Source organism: Priapulus caudatus, unplaced genomic scaffold (genome assembly GCF_000485595.1).
Source record: "Priapulus caudatus unplaced genomic scaffold, Priapulus_caudatus-5.0.1 Scaffold478, whole genome shotgun sequence".
Classification (NCBI taxonomy): domain Eukaryota; kingdom Metazoa; phylum Priapulida; class Priapulimorpha; order Priapulimorphida; family Priapulidae; genus Priapulus; species Priapulus caudatus.
The window spans coordinates 141,710-165,722 of NW_014577539.1; the positions used below are offsets into that span (position 1 = coordinate 141,710).

The following is a 24,013-nucleotide window of genomic DNA, read 5'->3' on the forward strand; positions in this document are numbered from 1 at the left end:
TGTGTGTGTGTGTGTGTGTGTGTGTGTGTGTGTGTGTGTGTGTGTGTGTGTGTGTGTGTGTGTGTGTGTGTGTGTGTGTATGTGTGTGTGTGTGTGTGCGCGCGTGTGTGTGTGTGCGCGCGCGTGTGACAATTGTTTGCTTCGTTCACCACAGATGACGAATGTCAAAGGTCAGCGGAATGTGACGAGGAGATAGGCCTGTGCTGCCAGCTGCGCAAGCGGCACCGTGGCAAGCCGCGCAAGATCTGCGATTACTACCGGGGTCACAAAGAAGTGTGCATAGGCTTTCGAGATAACAACTGGATCTGGAGCTTCTGAGATATCGCGCCTCGCCCGTGCGTTCTAACCAGCAATCGTAGACGGAAAAGAAATACGATAGCGTGTATATGACGTGGCGTAAACCATATTCCACTCTAATTCTATTATACCGAGATGAAGTAGGCAGCGTAGCGTTGATTAACATAGTGTTTGCAGTAATTAATGTTTACGAATTTACGCAAAGGATTTTACGCATATTTTCGAGATATGAAAAGCAATATTCTAGACGTGAATGTCTTTCACTTTATGTGTTTGTTTATAGCTATTTCGTGTGTACCTCTGTTTTCCCGAATATACTTTCGCCTAGCAGTCTTGGTTCTTCCCTTTCCAATTTCCATGTCCTTCCATTTTAAGCTATCCGATTGAAGCGCAACTTCATAGTGCTATATAAAACAACGTTGCGTCCGATACGTCACTGGAAAGCTTACGCGATATTAATTAATAATTCTATAAGACAATGGAACTCGTCGATATATATATATATATATATATATATATATATATATATATAGTGAACTATCACTGGATTGCTTTCATCATTCCTATGCCAGTGTAGATATACTTGTTTAATAAAGCGATTTATAGTGGATAGTGAAAGACCCTGCGTTTACTTAACTGTTAAGTAAGTAACCCAATCGCAAACAAGTGCGACATCGCACATTTTCACGTAAACGCATGATGTCCTGCTAAAGGGTGTTCAAACTTTGCCAATAGTGTAGTCTACCGCTTCACAAATGTTCGCTGTTTACTCACGTATTGTAACGAAAAAGTGTCGCCATCTTCTTATAAAGTTGTGTTAAAAATCGCATCACGCAAACGTTAACTATGTGTGTAAATCTAGCGAAGTGCATGTGTAAAGACTGACAGTATCGATCAAACCCAGACCTGAACAGCTAATTATGTATGATTACACCAGGAGTGGATAATGGAGATCTCTATTAACCACTCCTGATTACACTATATTCTCATTCCACGTGTAGATTGGATTTTAAGTTAGAATATATCACCTCTATGCTTAATGAGGCTGCGATTGCAATATGTCACCATGAATATTACTAATGCAAATAAAGAGCAACTTACATAGCGTTGAACTGAGTGCTTAAAACGAGAGGCACTGAATCTGTTAGCTGGAATGGACTAATTCTTGAAAGTGTATCATAACAAAAATAGAATTGATACCGTGTGTCCTCAAATCCGTTATAGAAATCTTTCACTCCATTTGTCGAAAAATTACATTATAAAGTAATAAATATGAGCATTCTTCATATACGGTGCTATATTGCACATTATTCCGTTGTATTAGCTCAGTGTCATGTGCATAATCTAATCAAAGCACATATAGGTATACATATATATATATATATCTACAATCTCTATCTATTATGTACCGTTATAGTATATATATATAATATATATATATATATATATATATTATGATATATATAACCACTACAGAATATCATCTGCGAGCGTGTGCGTTAGCGCGAAGGATACCGATCTCGATTTTAGTAAGTGTTTGCAAGAATACAGTGCATGCATGCATGCATAAAACACATTTTACGGAATCAAATATGGCGCTAACAACGTGATATGAGGACAAGGCGGCCTATAATGCGTTCTCGTGCGTTTTTCGCAACATAGTCACTAGAGCATTGAAAAGTTGAAGATTTAATGTTTTCGTATTTCCACTTAATAATTTCGTGTTTTTCCCCGTTTTTTCGAGTTTAATGTTTCTGGTATCGGTAGTCGTGGCGTCCGTCGCCGGTCAGTGAAGCTATTAACGACAAATAGTATAAACAAATACATCGTTAGAACCTGCTGGTCCATAATAATACTACTAATAAAAGTAAATACTGAAGTGGTGCGACTGAGTGCATGCGATTTACAGTTGATTGTTTTCCTTTAAATCGCAATTATAACGCGCGATATACACAGCCGTGTGAATTATTTGCTTAAATTTACTCAGATATTTCCTAACGTTCCTTCTGCTAGGAAGTCATTTTGTAAGACGTACGCATTTGTAAGAATGAGTGCGTGAGTCATAATAAGCCAGGTTAACACGTAAAAGTCGCAAAACTTGAACTTATCTTGAAAAGCACATACAATGAGGGTAAATAATTCTCCACGAACCCATAGAAACGATTTTTGAAATTCACATGTTATATTTGTCCAAGTAGCTTTGATGAGTACTTAGTTTCTAAACAGCGGCATGTCAAGTCTTGCGCGTTTCACTCGCATCTCTGTGATTATCACATCGTGAGTGACAGAGTGTTCATGCTAAAAAATCGCAGTTGATGTATCCTTAGTCATGTATTTGTAAGGTACACTACTGGTTGCTGACAAAAAATATTTGTTCGAAAATGTAGCGTGCGTATGTTGCTCCCTTTCCCATTTAACTTGAATCAAAACATATGAGTTATTTTCGTCAAATTACCGCAAACCTTGAATACTATCGCGACATCTATTCATGACATAATATATCATGTTTACATGACAGATACACGTGTACAGAATGACGAACACGAGGTCATGCGAAACCGACTTTACTAAAAAAAAAACTACGCTTGACTTTTAAGTTTTGTTCAAAATAAAAACTGAAAATTTGACGAAAGTATTGTGTCGGCAAGCCTTACTATAAAATCACCAAGGCAAATAAAAATGAGGACACACAAAACACCTGGATATGGGGCAGTGATGCTGAGAACAAAGTCAGTACCTACTCCTGTATATATTGAAAATACTATTATTGGAAATACTACTATTGAAAATGCGGCACGGAGCCTAATTCGTTCGAGAAGCGTCGCTGGTAGGCGATGTTCCGTATGTAGTGATGTCCCAAACTTACATTTCTCAGTAAACTGAGAGAGCTAGCAAAACGAAGTTGTACGTGATCTTGCTCAAGACTGTTGATTAAATAAAAGATGATATCAAGCACCAGCTTGCATGGTATACATGGCAAAGCGAATAACATCACATCAAAGCTTTGAAATTATCAATCGACCTCTCGTTGAATATGGATCTATCTATCTCGTTATGGTTCGGGATGATATGATACTATGCGTTTATCTGACAGTCTGGTATAATTCCCACAGGCGGATATGTCGTCCAAATACTAGACCATGTGGGCACACATACCCGTACATACTAGTCCTTCGTGTGCGTTTAGTATCTTATGAGTCCCAGTTGTAACTCGCAAAAGCATTATGTCAAAGAGAAAGCGCTCACGTCTTTAGAGATAGAATTTTAGGCAACTTTGAATATGAATACATTTTACATAGGTCATCAGGCATATGGTACGCTTATTATTGCTATTTCTACGCAGCATAATAACGCCCTGTTAATACAACAAGATAATAATTATTTACAGAAATATAATATACCAGCTGTTTGATAGTATTGGTACACAAACAAACAAACAAATCGTGATCCTTGGAGTAACAACATGGGATATACTGGGATTAGATGCAGATAATAAAGGTGTATATAAGCTTCGTAACAAGACAGTGTAGGCACTTGAGTTAGAGCACCAAAACCAACCATGAAGCTTCTAGTTCTGCTAGCCGTCGTCTGCGCCGCCAGCGCCACTACCCCGAGGTGGCCACGACTTCCCGAAGGTATGTCTTCCGAAGGTTTGAGGCTCTAACTAAACTCATGAGCTTACATTGGCAAACTCATTTGTGTCACATTTTAGTTTCTAGGCGTTTGCTTAATTGCATGATATTATGAGGCAGAGTTAGGATGCAGAGTGTGAGCTTGTGCGATAATTAGCGATATTGCAAATTAGCCGCGAAAAATCGTGGTGCGAATTAGTGAGGAATAAATATTATTAATGATATGATACTAGAAACCGCACGTTTTAAATATTCCGATAGCAATTATTGTGACTTTCTGTTTTAGGATGGGCTCCCCCGGACACGAAGATTGTCGGCGGCGAGAATGCGGACATTACGGAATACCCACACCAGGTACTAGAGCCCAGTTCTTCTTGCTATGCCGCACAAAAAAAACTATAAGATACATGCTTTCATTCCAGTGGATATACGTAAGCTATTCACTTGTTTCAAATGCGTTTTGTCATACGACTGTGTACGGCCAAACTGACGCTCTATAGTTAATAATAGTCTCCTTTCTGATAAATGACAAGTATAGAATATAACATTATAAAGAACCTATTAGTCTGATATTTGAATCGTATTTTCAGGTTGCTATGTACTTCGGTGGATCCTTTAGATGTGGAGGCTCCATTATTGGCCCACACACCATTCTGACTGCTGCTCACTGCGTCTCTGGGCGAGTTTTGTTTATTGCATCTGTTCCACGTTTTTGCATTTATACAGGCGCACGGGTATATAGGGATGACACTAATTTATATTTATTTAAAGTCAACCCTATATGCCATCATGAATCAGTTCCCGATATATCGATGAATTTCTACGGTTTGCCTAATCTAAACATTATTCCTAAACCATTGAATATATATATATATATTTGACACGATGAATTGCAGATATGAAAACTACGCCAGTTACTTCTCTATCAAATATGGTGTCACCGATATTAGATATGATGGAAAAACGGCAGGCGTAAGTAATGCACATACGCTGGTGCCCAGTGTAAATTATATCGCTGCAGATAACGAGTGATTTCATTCATAGTTTGCCATGGTTATAATCGGATGCAATCCTGCTCTAAACAAAGAGTGCTCTGCGTGAGCAGCACGTCTACTTCAGAACTTAGCATGAAAACCCACGACAAATGCGAGCTATTTTCCCTCAGTAACATATAATGCAATAAGCAAACGTTTATTCTTGACCGGTCGTAATATATTTATCCTAAATCCTGTTTATTTTGATTTGAAGACGAGGAGCGTACTTATGTAGGATTACTTATATAAATTATATAAATAGGTGAGCAAGATTCACACGCACAGTTCGTACGGCGATAATGGTATGAGTAACGACGTCGCTACCATGATTCTGAGCTCCAACATTGAATATACTGACAAAAGCAATGAAGTGAAGTTGGCCGGCTCCGGAAGCGGGGATTACGCTGGAACGGACGCCTTGGTTTCTGGCTGGGGTAGCACCAGAGAAGGTAACGTATCGCAGGAACGCACCACTCTAATTAAAGGTTTAACATGTTATGGTCATGCAGTCACAGTAGCCAGAAAAAACATGTATATATATATATATATATATATATATATATATATATATATAGAATCTCACGTACATACGTTCATACGCAAGGGATCACACGTACTGTACACACACGCTGGCGCACGCACGCACGCACGCACGCGCACGTACGCACGTGCATGCACGTAGGCCCTACATCCACATTTTCTTTGCTACCCCAACCCGCGTTCATTCTTATTCAACGTGAAATTGATGTTTTCGTTCTATTGTAGGTGGATATGTATCCAACACCCTCCAGGCTGTGCAAGTACCCGTGATCACTAACATAGTTTGCGGGCAACAATACGGGTTATCTTCTATTACCGACGACATGCTGTGTGCAGGATACCAAGAAGGTGGTAAAGACGCCTGCCAGGTACATCTTCTCATGAATTTAGCAGGATATAAAATATAGGTTTTGTCACGATGGCTATTAGTGTGATATGTGCTGTAATTGTTTTTTATTCGCATTTTCGTGTGTCGCGTATATTTTTCCCTGTTTGTTGCAATGAATTCTTTAGTCGACGTTACTCATACGTGTTTTGGATTTCATTCTTCAGGGTGACTCTGGCGGACCAATGATTTCCAGGAACGGAGGGCAGCAGATTGGTGTGGTTTCTTGGGGCTATGGCTGTGCGCGTCCAAACTACGCTGGTGTTTACGCTCGAGTCTCTACCTTCTATCAATGGATCACACAGCATATGCAGTAGAATGACTAAACCGACTCCAATGGACAAGACACGAATATGAATTTACAATATCACCTTATTCATTAGACACTTTAATCACGTTTTGGTTTACCTACATCTATTTTCGTCAGCTGATGTAATGATTTTGATGCCATCTGTGATGTAGTGAGATTCGCAGTTCGTTGAAAAGTTACAAATGTCAAAAAAATATTGATGTGATTGATGTAATTAATAAAAGTGATCGTGCAAAATTACACGAGTTGTTCTGAATATACATCTTATCGGCGAAAACACTCGAATTGAAATCCGGTATCGAAAATATTGATAATTAAGCGTAGCATTAGCGTCAAAATAAATTTATCATGGAGAATTCACACGTATATTTACGCTGCGATTGTTGTCGTGATTACATGATTAATAATGACGTTCGTGATTCCGCAATCGAACAATTCAGAATGACAAGAAAAAGAAAAAAATTATTAACAGCTTGCAGCGCTGACATGACATAATTGAAATTTCTAAAACACAAACTATACACTATTCGCTTTAAACGTCGGGCTAGATTTTGGTCACGTATTTGTCTATTATTCCCTCTGTGCGTATGCTTAGAGAAGATAAACGATGCCGTGTACGTTTACCATTCGGATGCTTTGCATAGACACGTTCCCACGCCAGCATGTCGTCGGTACAGCGATCCTAGTTCACAAATAGACGTCAAAGATTGCTTTGATAGATACGACTTTGAGCATTTTAGATTAATCTTCAAAATTTCAACTATCTAATATTTATTCAAATGCTACATTTTGTTCGTATTAGCTTGTTGTTCTGGGAGGGGGCAAAAACCTCGCCTGTATGGCTCTCTAACACCGAACCGATTTACATACTTAAAACGTAGGAAATATGTATCAACCAAGAACTATTAACTTGTCAGTTTAAATATGCCTATCGATCTAATTTCAAAAAATAAAAGCTACGTCACTGTAATACGACAGCCAATGCATGGATGGATAGATGGATGGATAGATTGATGGAAGAACGGACGGACGGACGGACGGATGGATAGACGGATGGACGGACTGACGGACGAACGGACGGACAGAGGGATGGACGAAGAAACGGACGGTACACACGTCACATTTCAACGGATATCACTAGAACTACAATATATATTGCTCTACACATTATGGTCAGTGACATTATTTTAAATAGAGTCCTTACTCGTCGCAGTTGCTTGACATAAAAAATATATTTCGCTGTCTCACTTTTATGATTCTCAGGTGTCCCCTGCTGATGTGACTCTAATTAAATTTAATCTTTACCTATGGTAAGCGATGATAAAATGTGTCATGCGTGACATGTACAGCCGTGTGTCCAGCTTTTATCAAATTAGTGAAATAGTATGTTATTAAACTTGGACTTTAAATTTTTGAAACGTAACCCTAGCTTGCGTAAGTTAATGTAAGGCATCTCTATCCAAAACTCCCCTGACATAGCAAATTTACTTTGAGCGTGACTGCGCGAAATCTCTGATCATACATAGTAACTGCGAAATAAACGTGTCTGTGCTGCAATCGCACTTTGAAAATACAAAACGCATACTACTCGCCGTAGCTGCTTGTCCAATATTTTTTAAATAAATTAAGTTTAAAGTTTCATTAAAATTATACTTATATACTTGGAGACATAGCTACATATCACTGTAATAATTTTGCGGTGCTTATACTCATTCAAGATCGTCCGAAGATTAGTAGATGAGTGTTAATTAATGTCTAGAATCTGCTAAATTGCATGTTATTTTGACGAGATTCTATTTTTATTTAAGAAGGAACCTGCACACTTGACACTATCAACAATTGTTACCTATAGACGTTCATTTTCCGACGTAACTATCCTTGCTAGGTGTGTTGAAATGATATACTGTTATCTACCTCTAACTCAACATTCTATCTTGCCACCTGGTTAGGTTTGACGACCTATCTATCTTTCATTCTAGTTATGTATCTATTTGTCTCTCCATAAATAATGTTTCGAGATAATATAATCTCTTGCCGTTAAGCTGGCAGTCTGGTCACATTCTCACGGGCGATTCTGTCATCCAAATAATAAAGCCTGGACACACATATCTGTATTTTTTATGCGCGTTTAGCGACTACCAGGGCCGTAGCTAGGAATTAATGTATAGGGGGCAAGATGAACGAGTGCTGAAGGCGCTCGCTTCAAGGGGGGTCTGGCGGCATGCCCCCAGAAAACTTTGAATTATAGAAGCGCTGAAATGCCATTTCGAGCCATTTCAGGTAGGTTACATACCTAGAAGTTTCCAAACGGTTAAGCGAGTATTTTCTAATCTTAAGTTCCCATTATTCTTCACTGGTTTTTTTTTTGGCGAGGGACAGCTGCCCTCCCTGCCACCCCCCCTCCTGCTAGCTACGGACCTGACTACAAAAGCATAAACAATAGCAATTCTGCATTTAATGAAATGCTGCATTATTAATAACACTCACTATTATATCGCTTCGTTAATACGACAACATAATACTTAGATTTGAGGAATTACATTATACTATACAGGTGTTCATATTATCAGTACACAAAAAAAGAAATCGTGATGCAGTCGAAGTTAAAGCAATACTGAGATAAGATGTAGATAATAAAGGTGTATATAAGCTTGGTAACAATACAGCGTAGGCACTCGAGTTAGAGCACCAAAACCAACCATGAAGCTTCTAGTTCTGCTAGCCGTCGTCTGCGCAGCCAGCGCCCATGCCCCGAGGTGGCCACGACTTCCTGAAGGTATGTCTCGTGTTATAACTATTGTTAGTTTCAGGATCTAACTAAACTCATGAGCTTAAATTGGCAAACTCATTTGTGTCATATTTTGTTTTCTAGATGGTTGTTTTTATTCTATATTATTTGTTCTGTGAGCGTGTGCGATAATTATCCATATTGTAAATTAACGGCGGAAACATCGTTGGCCGATTTAGCGAGGATTAAGTAATAATATGATAGTAAAAAACTAACGTTTCAAAGATTCCGAAAGCAATGTGACTCTCTGCTTTAGGATGGGCTCCCCCGGACACGAAGATTGTTGGCGGCGAGAATGCGGACATTAAGGATTAGGCCTACCCATACCAGGTACTAGAGCCAAGTTCTTCTTGCTATGCCGCACACAAAAACTATATAACACATACTTTATTTCCAGTAGACTATACGTAAACTATTTACATATTCCAATTGCGTTCTGTCTTACGACTATGTACGTCCAAGCTGACGCTCTCTAGTAAAAAATAGTATCGTTTAAGATAAATGACAAGAGTAGAATATAACATTATGTTGAAACTATTAGTCTGATATTTGAATCGTATTTTCAGATTGCTATGTACTATCGTGGAAACTTTAGATGTGGAGGCGCCAATATTGGCCGAAGCACCATTCTGACTGCTGCTCACTGCATCTCTGGGCGAGTGTTGTTTATTGTATATGTTCCATGTTCTTATATTCACGCAGACGCACATTCACGCAACCGCTAGAAAATTTGGAAGTCAATCATATTTGTCATGATTAATTAGTTTTCTATATATCGCTGAATTTACCCAATACTGTGAACATCATAGAGATGTTTAGGTAAAAACATTTTCAATTCCGAATAATTTTTTTTACATATTATCTACGGCGCTGAACATCTGTATGCATGCCCGTCCAACAAACGAACACCGTTTCACATCCCCCCCTCTCCTATACACACAGGGTTCAACACACACACACCACACACACACACACACACACACACACACACACACACACACACACACGCACACACACAAGCACACACACACACACACCACACACACACACATTACAACACAATGAACAACACACCCACACAACAACCACACCTGGGTTGGGTGGAGTGGTGGTTAGTCGATGCACAAACACACACACACACCACACACATACAACAGCACACACACACACACACGCACGCACGCAACGCACGCAACCAACACGTCACACACACACGCGCACGCACGACATACGCCACCACACGCACGCAAGCGACCACGCACGCACGCACGCCACGCACGCACCACACGCCACACCACGCACCACACACATAAGCAACACACGCGCACGCACCGCACGCACGCACGCACGAAGGAAAGCACACACACACACACACACACACACACACGCGCGCGCTGCGCGCAGAGAGAAAAACAGCAAACAACGTACGCACACACGAGACACACACACATCACGACCGCCGAGAAAGAGAGCACACAAACACGTACGCACACAACACACACACACAAAGACACACACACGACACACACACACACACACGACACACACCACACACCACACACATCAAACAACACACACACATCACACACAACACACCACACAGCACACACACATATATATATATGATATATATAGATATATATATATGTATATATAATTTTACTAGACATACATACATATCATACACACCCGCAGCGCACGCACGCACGCCACGGACGCACAGCAGCGCGGACACACACACACAACAGAGATATAATCTATATATTCTATATATATATATACATACATACATGACACACAGCACGCACCACGCACGCACGCACGCACGGCAGCGCACGCAGCACGCACACACACACAGATATATATATACTATATATTTATATATATATATATATATATACATTACATACAATACATCACCACAGACATATATATAGTATATATATATACATACGTATACATACACACCACACACACACACACACCACACACACACACACACAACAGGCATAGGACACACACACATAGGCACACACACACCACACACAGCAGCACACACACACACACAACACACACACACACACACGCAAGCACACACCAGCCCACTTACACATAAGCACAGGACACACGCGCACGCACTCCAACGCACACAGACACACACCACAGCACACAGCAGCACACAACACATCCCTTCACACACACACACACACACCTACACACACAGCCCACACAGACACACAGGGAGAGACCGTTTATGCTTTATTTATGATTAAATTTGGGCCGTGCTTTTTATAGGCTCCCAAAAGAGAGGAACCAAGAATTGGAGGGCTACCAAATGATGTACAGCTCTATATATTGCACTGTTCCAGGCATATAACCTCATATACTTGCATCGTTACTATATCCGAGGTCTTCGCGCACGGCAAGCAACAACATCACTCTATCCACAGATCAATATTGAAAACACTTGCTTTGATTGATTGATTGTTCCTCGATCGATCGATTGGATTGATTGGTGATTCGATCGAATGATCGATTAGGGTATAAAGCTGCTATACACTCATGATTTTTATTCTTCTACTGGTTTGGCCGAGAAAAGGTCGTATTTTTTTATTCGTGAATGACCTCTTAGACCTTATCCTTTGGCCATACACGGCTAGAAATTTTTGCATAATACTCTGGCGATACTCATGTACTGATTATTGGAATAAGTACTGTTCATTCGTAATCAAATGAATCGATCTCGGCGTAATCTATTCAACGCATCAAAGTCTGAATTATCAGAATAGCTCAAGAAGCCACCAATTTTTTTGCTGTTGTATCATATTTAAGCCCGAAACACAGTCAAAATTCTAACGACGAGGTTTTCATACACATTATGAGTGCATATCGCATTTTTAGAAATAATCGCCCACGGATATACGACAGCTTCTGTCAAATCTCGATTGCACTGTGGATTGCGATGAATGTGTTTCTTGTGGCTCGCAACAAGCAAGGCAATAAAAAGTTTTGTTTTATGAGCGTATTGAATAACCTTTGACAATTGCCATTTTTTTCGCAAAATTCGTATTCGTTAAAAGTTCGAACATTTTATTAATGACTTGAAGCCGTGTGGATAAGTTGTCTATCGCATGATTCCAATACGCTTGATGCGAATTCAATGTGCGCGTAACGATTGCAGTGTGTATTTTACAGCCTTTACCACCTTTCATCGGACTGATTTCGATACTCGCACGATAAAACTATCTTATATTATAGCAATCAGGAGTCTAATCAATTAAAAATAATCTAATAGAACTTTCGCGAAATCCTGGCAAACTCGCTATGTATGTTTGCTAGTTTTGCATTGCTATCGAATTAGAGGGCTTTCAAAAACATTGCCTTATGCTTTCGGTTCACAGTTGTTGACAATGCATTAATAAATTTCAAAAACGCACATTGTACGTTTGGATCGATATCTTCCCGATTTGTCATTGTTTTGTGAGACCAAAGATTTATGACACGGAATTAGTTTTGAATGATTAAGGGTAAGATTTGAGCTCAAGTTATCGAGTTAAAAAAACCACAATAAATCATAGGTAGCCTAAGGCAACTAAAAAAAAATGTGAATTTTGCCGGTTTCAGTCTGGTCTTACTCCTATTGACTAGACTCTGATAGCATGCGTAATCTGAGTATGTTCTCATTCTATATTTACCGTTTTAAAGCATACATACGTACAATTACCGTTTCCCACATTTTTACGTTTAGCCTAAATCGAGTAGCCTTGTTATACGAATTATCTGATAATCGTAATTTTAAAGTAAATCGGTAGCCGTGTATCTATCATGAGAATATTGGTTATACGCCAACGTTTTTGATGAAATTTTAGCCGCTACTATTATCTGAACGGCGTAATCATATTTTAACATTTCTTTTTACATTTATCGTCATCTTAATTGTTATCTCTAATCGATTTGCATATCATTCTCTATCCATCGTACAAAATCTATGGTATAAGTTACTGTAATCGTGCCTATCGTCGAGTATATAAAATCAACAACGAAATAACACAGCAATAACAACAAACGAACAACAACCAACAAAACAACAACAACACAAACCAACACGACGGAAACGACCGACCGATGACGGACGTCGGAGACAAAGACAACTTTGATAGGCAGGCGTCAAAAAACGGCAGACAAACACAGCATACTGTTCCAATGTTACGTAAAATACGTTGTAAAACGGTTTTCATGCAATGCGACTTTTCAGTCATGCAGTAATATCGCGGCACAGGTATTTTCAGCACATCGCGCTCTTCGTACGCAAGATATTGATTCAGATCTAGCATGCAACGTGCAATATTCAAAGTGTAATTTCATTGAAGTAAGCGCAGAATTGAAAATGAAAATTGAAGTATTCATAGCCGGGCTCAGCCGCTGCGTGGCAAAACTCGCGGGCGTATAGTCATTTACTAGCTGCCGTGAAATATTAAGACCTATTATATCATCTGAAATAAGTACCTGTTCTATGATTCTTCGACGTCATATAACCCCGTAGATGTTATGCTAAGTATACGCGATACGGGTATATACTATGTGAGAACCGAGGCGCTTTGTGTGTCAATGGTTATAGATAAGCGAATGCATTATTTTCGACGTAACTACTTCGCGGAGACATTTTAATAACTTATATACATCGTAAGAGCAGCGCCTTAACCATTAACTAACCATGGACCACGTGATGTCGTTTAACATGCGTATTTACAAACGACTTGTTTAATGACGTCGCGCGCGCATCGTGTTGTGGGGTGGGTGTAGCTGTTGTGTGTGTTGTGTGTGTGTGTGGTGTTGTGTGTGTGTGTGTGTGTGTGTGTGTGTGTGTGTGGTGTGTGTGTGTGTGTGTGTGTGTGTGTGGTGTGTGTGTGTGTATGTGTGGTTGTAGTGTGTGTTGTGCGCGCGCGTGTGAACAATTGTTTGCCTTCGTTCACTCACAGCATGATCGAATGTCAAAGGTCAGGGCGAATAGTGACGAAAGAATAGGACTGTGCTGCCAAGCTACGCAAGCGACACCCGAGGCAAGCACCGCGAAGCACTGCGAATTACTACCGGGGTACAAAGAAGTGTGCATAGGCCTTCGAGATAACAACTGATCTGGAGCTTCTGAGATATCGCGCTCGCCCGTCGCGTTCTAACAGCCTCGTAGACGGAAAACGAAATTACGATAGCGTGTATATGACGGGCGTAAACCATAATTCCACTCTAATTCTATTATACCGAGATGAAGTAGGCCAGCGTAGCGTTGAATTAACATAGTGTTTGCGTAATTAATGTTTACGAAATTTACGCAAAGGATTTACGGCATGTTTTCGAGATATGAAAAGCAATATTCTAGACGTGAATGTCTTTCACTTTATGTGTTTGTTTAATAGCTATTTCGTGTGTAACTTCCTGTTTTCTCATATATACTTTCGCCTAGGCAGTCGTTGGTTGTTCCGCATTTCAATTTCCATGTTCCTTGCATTTTCCCAGCTATCCGATTGAAGCGCAATTCAATAGTGGCTATATAAAAAACGTTTGCGTCCGATAGTACTGGAAGCTTAACGCGAGTATTAATTAATAATTCCTATAAGACAGATGGAACATCGTCGATATATTAATATATATATATATATATATAATATATATATGAACTATCATGATTGCTTCATCATTCCTATCGACAGTGTAGATACACTTGATTTAATAAGCGATTTATAGTGGATAGTGGAAAGACGCCCTGCGTTTACTTAACTGTTAGAGTAAGTAACGGCCAATGCGCAAATCAAGTGGCGACATCGCAACATTTTCACGTAAACGCATGATGTCCTGCTAAAGGGTGTCCAAATTTGCCCAATAGTGTGTCTATACCGCTCAAATGTTCGCTGTTTACTCACGTAATTGAACGAAAAAGTGTCGCCATCTTCCTTATAAAGTTGTGTTAAAAACTGCTGCATTCACCGCAAACGTTAACTATGTGTGTTAAATTAGGCGATAGGCAATGTGTAAATGACTGACAGTATCGATAAACCCAGACATGACCAGCTAATTAGTATGATTACACGCAGGAGCTGCGATAATGGAGATCTCTATTAACCACTCTGATCTACAACATATATTCTCATTCCACGTGTAGATTGGATTTTAAGTTAGAATATATCACTTCTATGCTTAATGAGGGCTGCGATTGCAATGTGTCACCATGAATATTAGGCTACTAATGCAAAGAAAGAGCAACTACATCGCGTTGACTGAGTGCTTAAAACGAGAGCACTGATCTGTTAGCTGGAATGGACCTAATTCCTTGAAAGTGTATCATAACAAAATAGAATTGATACCGTGTGTCTCAAATCCAGTTATAGAAATCTTCACTCCATTGTCGGAAAAATTAGCATTATAAAGTAATAAATATAGCATCTTCATTACGGTGCTATATCTGCCATTATTCCGTTGGTATTAGCTCAGTGTCATGTGCATAATCTAATCAAAGCACATATAGGTATACATATATATACTATATACATATCTCTATATGCTATTATGACTTATATATATTATATATATATATATATAATATATATATATATATATATATATAACACTACGAATATCATCTGCGAGCGTGTGCGTTAGCGCGAAGGATACCGAATCTCGATTATAAGTGTTTGCAAGAATACAGTGCATGAGCATGCATGCATGCATAAACCACATTGTTATCGAAATCAAATATTGGGCCTAACAAACGTGATATGAGGACAAGGCGGCCTATAATGGCGTTTCTCGGTTGGCGTTTTTCGCACATAGTCACCTAGAGCATGAAAAGTTGAAGATCTAATTTTTCGTAATTCCACTTAATAATTTCGTGTTTTTTTCGCCCGTTTTTTCGAGTTTAACATGTTTCTGGTATCGGTAAGTCGTGGCGTCCGTCGCCGTCAGTGCAAGACTATTAACGACAAATAGTATAAGCAAATACTATTCGTTGAACCTGCTGGCTATAATGAATACTATCAATACAGTAAAATATCTGAAGCGGTGGCGACTGATTGCATGCGATTTCACAGCTGATTGTTTTCTTTAAATCGCAATTACTACCGCGCGATCTTACACAGCCGGTGTGAATTATTTGCCTTAAATTTATCAGATATTTCCCTAACGTTCCTTCTGCTAGGCCAAGTCATTTTGTTAAGACGTACGCATCTTGTAAGAAGATGCGTGAAGTCATAATAAAATAAAATAAGCCAGGTTAACACGCTAAATAGTGCAAAACTTGAACTTATCTTGAAAAGCACAATACAATGAGGGTCAAATATTCTCTGGCACGAACACCATAGGAAACGATTTTGAAAATTCACAACTGTTATATTCGTCCAAGTAGCTTTGATGAAGTACTTAGTTTCTAACAGGGCATGTCAGTCTTGCGCGTTACTGCATCTCTTGTGATTACACATCGTGAGTGACAGAGTGTTCATGCTAAAGAAATCGCAATTGAAATGTATCCTAGTCATGTTTGTCAAGGTTACACTACTGGTTGCTGACATAACAAATTTGTTCGAAATGTAGCGTGCGTATGTTGCTCCCTTTCCCATTTAACATTGAAATCAAAACATATGATTTATTTGTCGTCAAATTACCGCAAACCTTGAATACTATCGCGACATCTATTCCTGACCATTAAGTATATCACTGTTACATGACAGAACACGTGTATCAAGAGATGACGAAACACGAGTCATGCGAAACCGGACATTACTAAATAAAAAACTACGCTTGGAACTTTAAGTTGTTGGTTCAAAAAAAAATTGAAAATTTGACGGAAAGTATTTCGGGCTCGCAGGCTTTAATATTAAAATCACCAGGGCAAAATGAATGAGAACACACAAAAACACCTGATATGGGGCAGTGAAAGCTGAGAACAAAGTCAGTACCTACTCTGTATAGTATTGAAAAATCCTAATTACTGTGGAAATCTACTATTGGAAAATGCGGCACGGAGCCTAATTCGTATCGTGAAGCGTCGCTGTTAGGCGATGTCCGTAATGCTAGTGACTGTCCCCAACTTATCATTTCTCAGTAAACTGAGAGAGCTAGGCAAAACGAAGTTGTACGTGATCCTTGCTCAAGACTGTGATTCAATAAAGGATGATATCAACACCAGGCTGCATGGTAATAATGGCAAAGCGAATAACATCACATCAAAAGCTTTGAATTATCAATCGGAACTCTCGTTGAACCAAATGGATCTAATCTATCTCGTATGGTTCGGATGATATGATACTAATGCGTTTTATCTGAACAGTCTGGTATAATTCCACCAGGCGGTATATGTCGTCAAATACTAAGACGCATGTGGGCAAGACCACATACTCGTACATAATAGCTTTCCTTCGTGTGCGTTTAGTAATCTTATGAGTCCGCAGTTGTAACTCGCAAAAACATTATGTCAAAGAGAAAGGCGCTCACGCATAGCTCTTTAGGAGATAGAATTTTTAGCAACTTGAATATGAATACATTTTACATAGGTCATCAGGCATATGGTACGCTTATTATTGCTATTCTACGCAGGATATAACCGCCCTGTTAATCCAACAAGATAATAATTATTTACAGAAATATAATATACCAGCTGTTTGATAGTATTTGGTAGTCACAACAAACAAACAAATCGTGATCCTTGAGTAACAGCCATGGGATATACTGGGATTAGATCAGATAGATCAAAAGGTGTATATAAGCTTCGTAACAAGACAGTGTAGCCACTTGAGTTAGAGTGCATCAAACCACCACGAAGCTTCTAGTTCTGGCTAAGCGCCGTCGTCTTGCGCCGCCAGCGCCCACTACCGAGGTGGCAACGAACTTCCCGAAGGTATGTCTTTCGCGAAGGTTTGAGGCTCAACTAAACTCATGAGCTTACATTGCTAAACTGATTCTGTGTCACATTTAGTTCTCTAGGCGTTTGCTTAATTGCATGATATTATGAGGCAGAGTCTAGGATCAGAGTGTTAGCTTGTGCGATAATTAGGCGATATTGCAAATTAGCCGCGAAAAATCGTGGCTGGCGAATTTAGGGAGGAATAAATATAATTACATGAGTCATGATACTAAACCGGACGGTTTTAAAGATTCCAATATAGCAATTGCGAGCTTTCTGTTTTTAGAATGGCTCCCCCGATACGAAGATTGTCGGCGGCGAAAATGCGGCCATTACGCGAATACCACACCAAGGTACTACAGCCCAGTTTTTCTTGGCTATGGCCGCACAAAATGACTATAAGATACATACTTAAATTCAGTGGATATACGTAAGCTATTCTATTTTGTTTCAAATGGCGTGTTGTCATACGATGTCGTACGGCTAAACTGAGCGCTCTAGTAGTTAATAATAGTCTCCTTTCTGATAAATGACAAGTATAGAAATATACATTCTAAAGATACCTATTAGTCTGATAATTTGAATCGTATCTTCAGGTGCTATGTACTTCTTTGGATCCTTTAGATGTGGAGCTTCTATATTGGCCCACACACCATTCTGACTGACTGCTCACGTGCGTCGCATGGGGCGAGTGTTGTTTTATTGCATCTGTTCACGTTTTTGCATTATACAGGCGCACGGTATATAGGGATGACACTAATTTATTTTTATTTAAAGTCAACCTATATGCATCATGAATGCAGTTTTTCGAATATATCGCTGAATATTCTAGCGGTTTGTTCAATCTACAGCTATTATTCTAAACCATTGATATATAATATATATAATAGAGAGAGAGAAAGAGAGCGAGCGAGAGAGAGAGAGAGAGAGAAAGAGAGCAGGAGAGAGAGAGAGAGAGAGAGATGAATTTATTAACATAGCCCGTAAATCCGTGTATGGGTCCAACGACAAGTCTCGTATGTGTGCGATGGCCGTTCGTGTCATGCCGATTTTATTGATTGTTTGACACGATGAATTGCAGATTGGAAAACTACCCCAGTTCCTTCTATATCAAACATGGTGTCACCGATATTAGAAACAATGGAAATACGCCAGGCGTAAGTAATGCACATACGCTGGTACCTGTCAGTGTAAATTATCTCGGCTGGCAGATGAACGGTGGATTTGCGATCATAGTTTTGCCATGGTTATAATTCGGATGCAATCTTGCTCGTGAACAAAGGGTTGCTTCTGTGTGACGTGGGGCACGTTACTTCAGAACTTAACATGAAAACCCACGACGAATGAGAGCTATTTCCCTCAGTAAAATATATACATGCAATAAGCAAACGTAATTTTTAATGTTTCCGTATATTATATCTGTCTAAATGCCTTTGTATTTTGTTCTGAAAACGGGGAGGCCGTACTTATGTAGGATTACTTATATAATACTATAAATAGGTGAGCAGCATTCACATGCACGGTTCGTACGCATTATAATGGTATGGATAACGACGTTCGCTACATGATTCTGAGTCGCACCATTGAATATACTGGAAAAGCAATGAAGTGAAGTTGGCCGGCTCCGGAAGCGGGGATTACGCTGGAACGGACGCCTATGGGTTTCATGGCTGGGGGTTAGCAACCAAGAAGGTAACGTACTCGCAGGATACGCACCACTCTAATTAAACGGTTTAACATGTTATGGTCATGCAGTCACCGTACCAGAAAAAAACATGTATATATATATATATATATATATATATATATATATATATATATATATATCATATATACATACGTTCATACGCAAGGGATCACACGTACTGTGCACACACGCTGGCGCACCAATAAACGTAAGCACGCACGCACGCACGCACGCATGCATGCGGCACGCAGCGGCACCGCACTGCAGCATCCAGATTGCCTCTTTGCTAGCACCCGCATTATTCTTGTTCAACATGAAATTGATGGACTAATTCGTTCTATTTGTAAGAGGTGGAATTATATCCAACATCCTCCAGGTCTGTGCACGTACCCGTGATCAACTAAACTGAAGAGTGCAAGAGACGACGGATCATCTTCTATTACCTAATGACAATCGCTGCTGTGCGGGATACGCCACAAGGTGGTAAAGAACGCTGCCGGTACATCTTCTCAAATAAATGTTAGCAGGATATAAAATATAGGTTTTGTTACGATGGCTATTAGTGTGATATGTGCTGTAATGTGTAAAGTGTGCTGTGTTTTTTATTCGCATTTTCGTGTGTTGCATATTTTTTTTTCCCGTGTTTGTTGCAATGAATTCTTAGTCGACGTTACCATATATGTTGTTTTGGATTTCATTCTTCAGGGTGACTCCGGCGGACCAATGATTGCAAGAACGGAGGGAGCAGATTGGGTGGTTCTCGTTGGGCTATGGCTGTGCGCCGTCCGCAGCTACGGCTGGTGTTTCTACGCTCGACGTCTCTACCTTGCTAGTTGACAATGGATCCTCATGCCTGCATATGAAGTAGAATGACTAAACAGAAGCCAATGGACAAGACACGAATATGAATTTACAATATCACGTTATTCATTAGAACGACATTCAATGCACGTTTTGGTGTACCTACAGTCTATATTTCGTCCAGCTGATGTAATGATTTGACTGGCCCATCTGTGATGTAGTAGTTCGCGAGTTCGTTGGAAAAGTTACACAATGCTCAAAAAAATATTGATGTGATTGGATTAATTAATAAAGTGATCGTGCAAAATTACAGCGAGTTGTTCTGATATACGCTCTTATGCGGCGAGAAATAGCGTCGAATCTCCGAAAAATCCGCAATATCCGGATCATCGAAACACGGTATGAACTAACCCGGCGCTTAGCATTAGGTGTTCAACACACACCGAGTCTATTATCGCAAGAATTCACTCACGTATATATGTTATCGCTGCGATGTTGTCGTGATGTACATGATAAATATGACGGTTGCGTGATCGCAATCAGGAACAATTCAGATAATGACGAGGAAAAGACAAGAAATTATTAACAGCTCATCCGCCTGACATGACATAATTGAAATTTCTAAAACACAAACTATACACTATTCGCTTTAATATGTCGGGCTAGATTTTGTCACGTATTCTGTCTATTATTTCCTCGGTGCGATGCTTAGAGAAGCATAAACGGAACTGCCGTTGTAAGTTTAGCCAATTCGCATGCTTATGCATAGACACGTTTACCACGGCCGCATGTCGTCGGTAACGCGATCGGCTAGTTCACAAATAGACGTCAAAGATTGCGTTGATATATATACGACTTTGTGCCGCCCATTTTAGCGTAATCTTCAAAACTTTAACTATCTAATATTCATTCGGATGCCACATTTTGTTCTTATTAACTTCTGTTCTGGAGAGGCGGTCAGAACCTCGACTTGTGTGGCCTTTAACACCCGAAGCCGATTTAAACATACTTAAACGTAGGAATATGTATCAGACCAAGAACTATTAACTTGTCAGTTTAATATATAACCTATCGATCGTAATTTCAAAAATGAAAGCAACGTCACCTGTAATACGAAGTCACGATGCATGAATGAGATAGATAGGAAAGAGATAGGATCGAATGGAAGAACGGACGGACCGGACGGATGGACGACGGACGGACGGATTGGAGCGGACGGGAGCGGACCGGACGGACAGCGATGGATGGACGGATAAATGGATAGATGGGATGGATGGATGGAATAGATGGATGGATAGAATGATGGATGGATGGATGGTGGATGGATGGATGGCATGGATGGATGGATGGATGGATGGATGGATGGATGGATGGATGGATGGATGGTGGATGGGATGGATGGATGGATCTGGATGGATATGAACGGACGGACGGATCGAGACGGACGGACGCGAACGGCACGGACGGGTACGGGACGGATGGGATGGACGATAAATGAAGATGGATGATGATGGCATGGATGCGTGGCATGGATGGATAGATGGATGGGATGGGATTGGTGGATGGATGGACTGGCATGGATAGGATGGATGGATGGATTGGATGGATGATGGATGGATGGATGGATGGATATGCCGATGAACGGACGGACGACGGACGGACGGACGTCGGACGGAGCGGACGGACGGACACGGACGGACGGACGGAGCGGACGAACGGGCGGACCGGACGGACGGACGGACGGACGGAGCGAATCGGACGGACGACGAGAACGGGACGGACCGGACGGACGCGACGGACGGGACGACGACGGACGGACGGACGGACGGACGGACGGACGGATGGATGGATGGATGATTGGATGGATGGATGGATGATAATGATGGATGGATGGATGGATGGATGGATGGATGGATGGATTGGGATGGTTGGATGGATGGATTGGATGGCATGGATGGATGGATGGATGGATGGAATGGTGATGGATGGATGGATGGGGATGAATAATTGATTGTATGATGGAGGAATGGATCGATGGTTGACTGGAATGTAATGTATGGATGGATGGATTGGATGAAATTGGCAACTAACTTCATTGTTATATCATTTTCATACTTCATATCATTTCACATGGATAACCTATGTGCGTTCACAATACTGATTAATACTGGCATAATATATACCACTGAATATTTTATTTTCAGTCGTCATTTTTTTAATCTAGATCAATCTTATTAAATTTGCAGGCGCCACAATAAGAGTTTTAGGAAGTCCACCATACGCCAGCAGCACACAAGCTGTAATACGATTACATTTATTTTCGACGCTGATGGTGGCTTGCAACCATGATTATTTGTTATTATTGGTTGTGTGTCTGGTGATTTGGCATGCACGTACGAATAAACTCTATCGACAGCATAATTCTTATGAGCAGAATGATATTCGCAATAGCTGGTACATATTCAAAAAACAGGTATGCTGAGTTTTGTTTATAATTTAGTGTCAATTAGCCGCACGGAAGCATTTTCACAACTCTATGCACTTATTTTTCATCACAGGTGTGTAGCCCTTTACATATTTCAACAAAATAAGTTTAGATTTATTTATTATCAAGGTTGGTGTGTTTATTACGTCTGAAGACCTGAGGAGAACCTAATGACCTGAGGAAGACCTAATTGAGCATGTAAACATCAAATTATTTAACGGATTATACGCCTACCATGCTACAACAACATATAATGGTGTCCGGAGAATATGTTGGGTATCATTTACGATCGTCTAAATTAATCATGGGAATAATAGGTATTTTATATAATATACGCTATAATATAAATAATATAATGGTATAATATAAATGGTAATATAAATATAAATATAATATAATATAAATATAATATAATATAATAATATAAAATAATATAAATAGTAAACTAGTACAATTATGACATGGATGTTACGTGCTGTTAGAACCACAACGTGATTTCATATTTATATAATAATAATAATAATAATAATATACATATATATGTGTGTGGGTGGTGTTATGTGTGTGTGTGTGTGTGTGTGGTGTGGTGGTGTTGTGTTGTGTGTGTGTGTGTGTTTGTTGTGTGTGTGTGTGTGTGTGTGTGTGTGTGTGTGTGTGTGTGTGAGTGTGTGTTGGTTGTGTGTGTGTGTGTGTGTATTTGGTGTGTGTGTGTGCTGGCGTGCGTGCGTGCGTGCGTAGCGTGTGGGTGGGGGGGGGGGGTGCGTAACGTGGCGCGTGCTGTGTGTGTGTGGTGTGTGTGTGTGTGTGTGTGTGTGTGTGGTGTGTGTGTGTGTGTGTGTGTGTTGTGTGTGTGTGTGTGTGTGTGTCGTGTGGGTGGGTGGCGTGGGTGTGTGTGTCAGTTGCTGTGTGCGTGTGCGTGTGCGTGTGCGTGTGCGTGTGCGTGGGCGTGCTGCTGTGTGCGTGTGCGTGTGTGGGCGTGTGCGTGTGCCGTGTGCTGCGCGGTGCTGTGCGCGGTCGGTGGCTGTGCGGCGCAGGCGGGTGTGTGGTGGCGCGCGCGTGTGTGTGTTGGTGGGGTGCGCGCTGTGGTGGCGCGCGCGAGCGTCGTGTGTGTGCGCTGAGCTGAGTGTGTGTGTGTGTGTGTGTGTGTGGTTGTTGTGTGTGTGT

General features: G+C 40.4%; 2 protein-coding genes across 2 annotated transcripts in view; both read left to right on the plus strand.

Annotated features, from left to right (window-relative positions):
• The window catches only part of LOC106810852 (prohormone-3-like), a 27,503-nt gene extending 25,918 nt beyond the window's left edge, over nt 1–1,585 (plus strand). Inside the window, exon 4 of the mRNA XM_014814323.1 lies at nt 155–1,585. Within this exon, the coding sequence (XP_014669809.1) occupies nt 155–318 (164 nt within the window). The 3' untranslated portion in view covers nt 319–1,585. The remainder of the gene's footprint in view (nt 1–154) is intronic.
• Nucleotides 1,586–3,823: 2,238 nt separating this feature from the next.
• The window catches only part of LOC106810844 (trypsin-7-like), a 42,034-nt gene continuing 21,844 nt past the window's right edge, over nt 3,824–24,013 (plus strand). The window contains exons 1-4 of the mRNA XM_014814311.1: nt 3,824–3,932; nt 4,216–4,283; nt 4,520–4,608; nt 18,958–19,033. Coding sequence (XP_014669797.1) covers nt 3,857–3,932; nt 4,216–4,283; nt 4,520–4,608; nt 18,958–19,033 — 309 coding nt within the window. The 5' untranslated portion in view covers nt 3,824–3,856. The remainder of the gene's footprint in view (nt 3,933–4,215; nt 4,284–4,519; nt 4,609–18,957; nt 19,034–24,013) is intronic.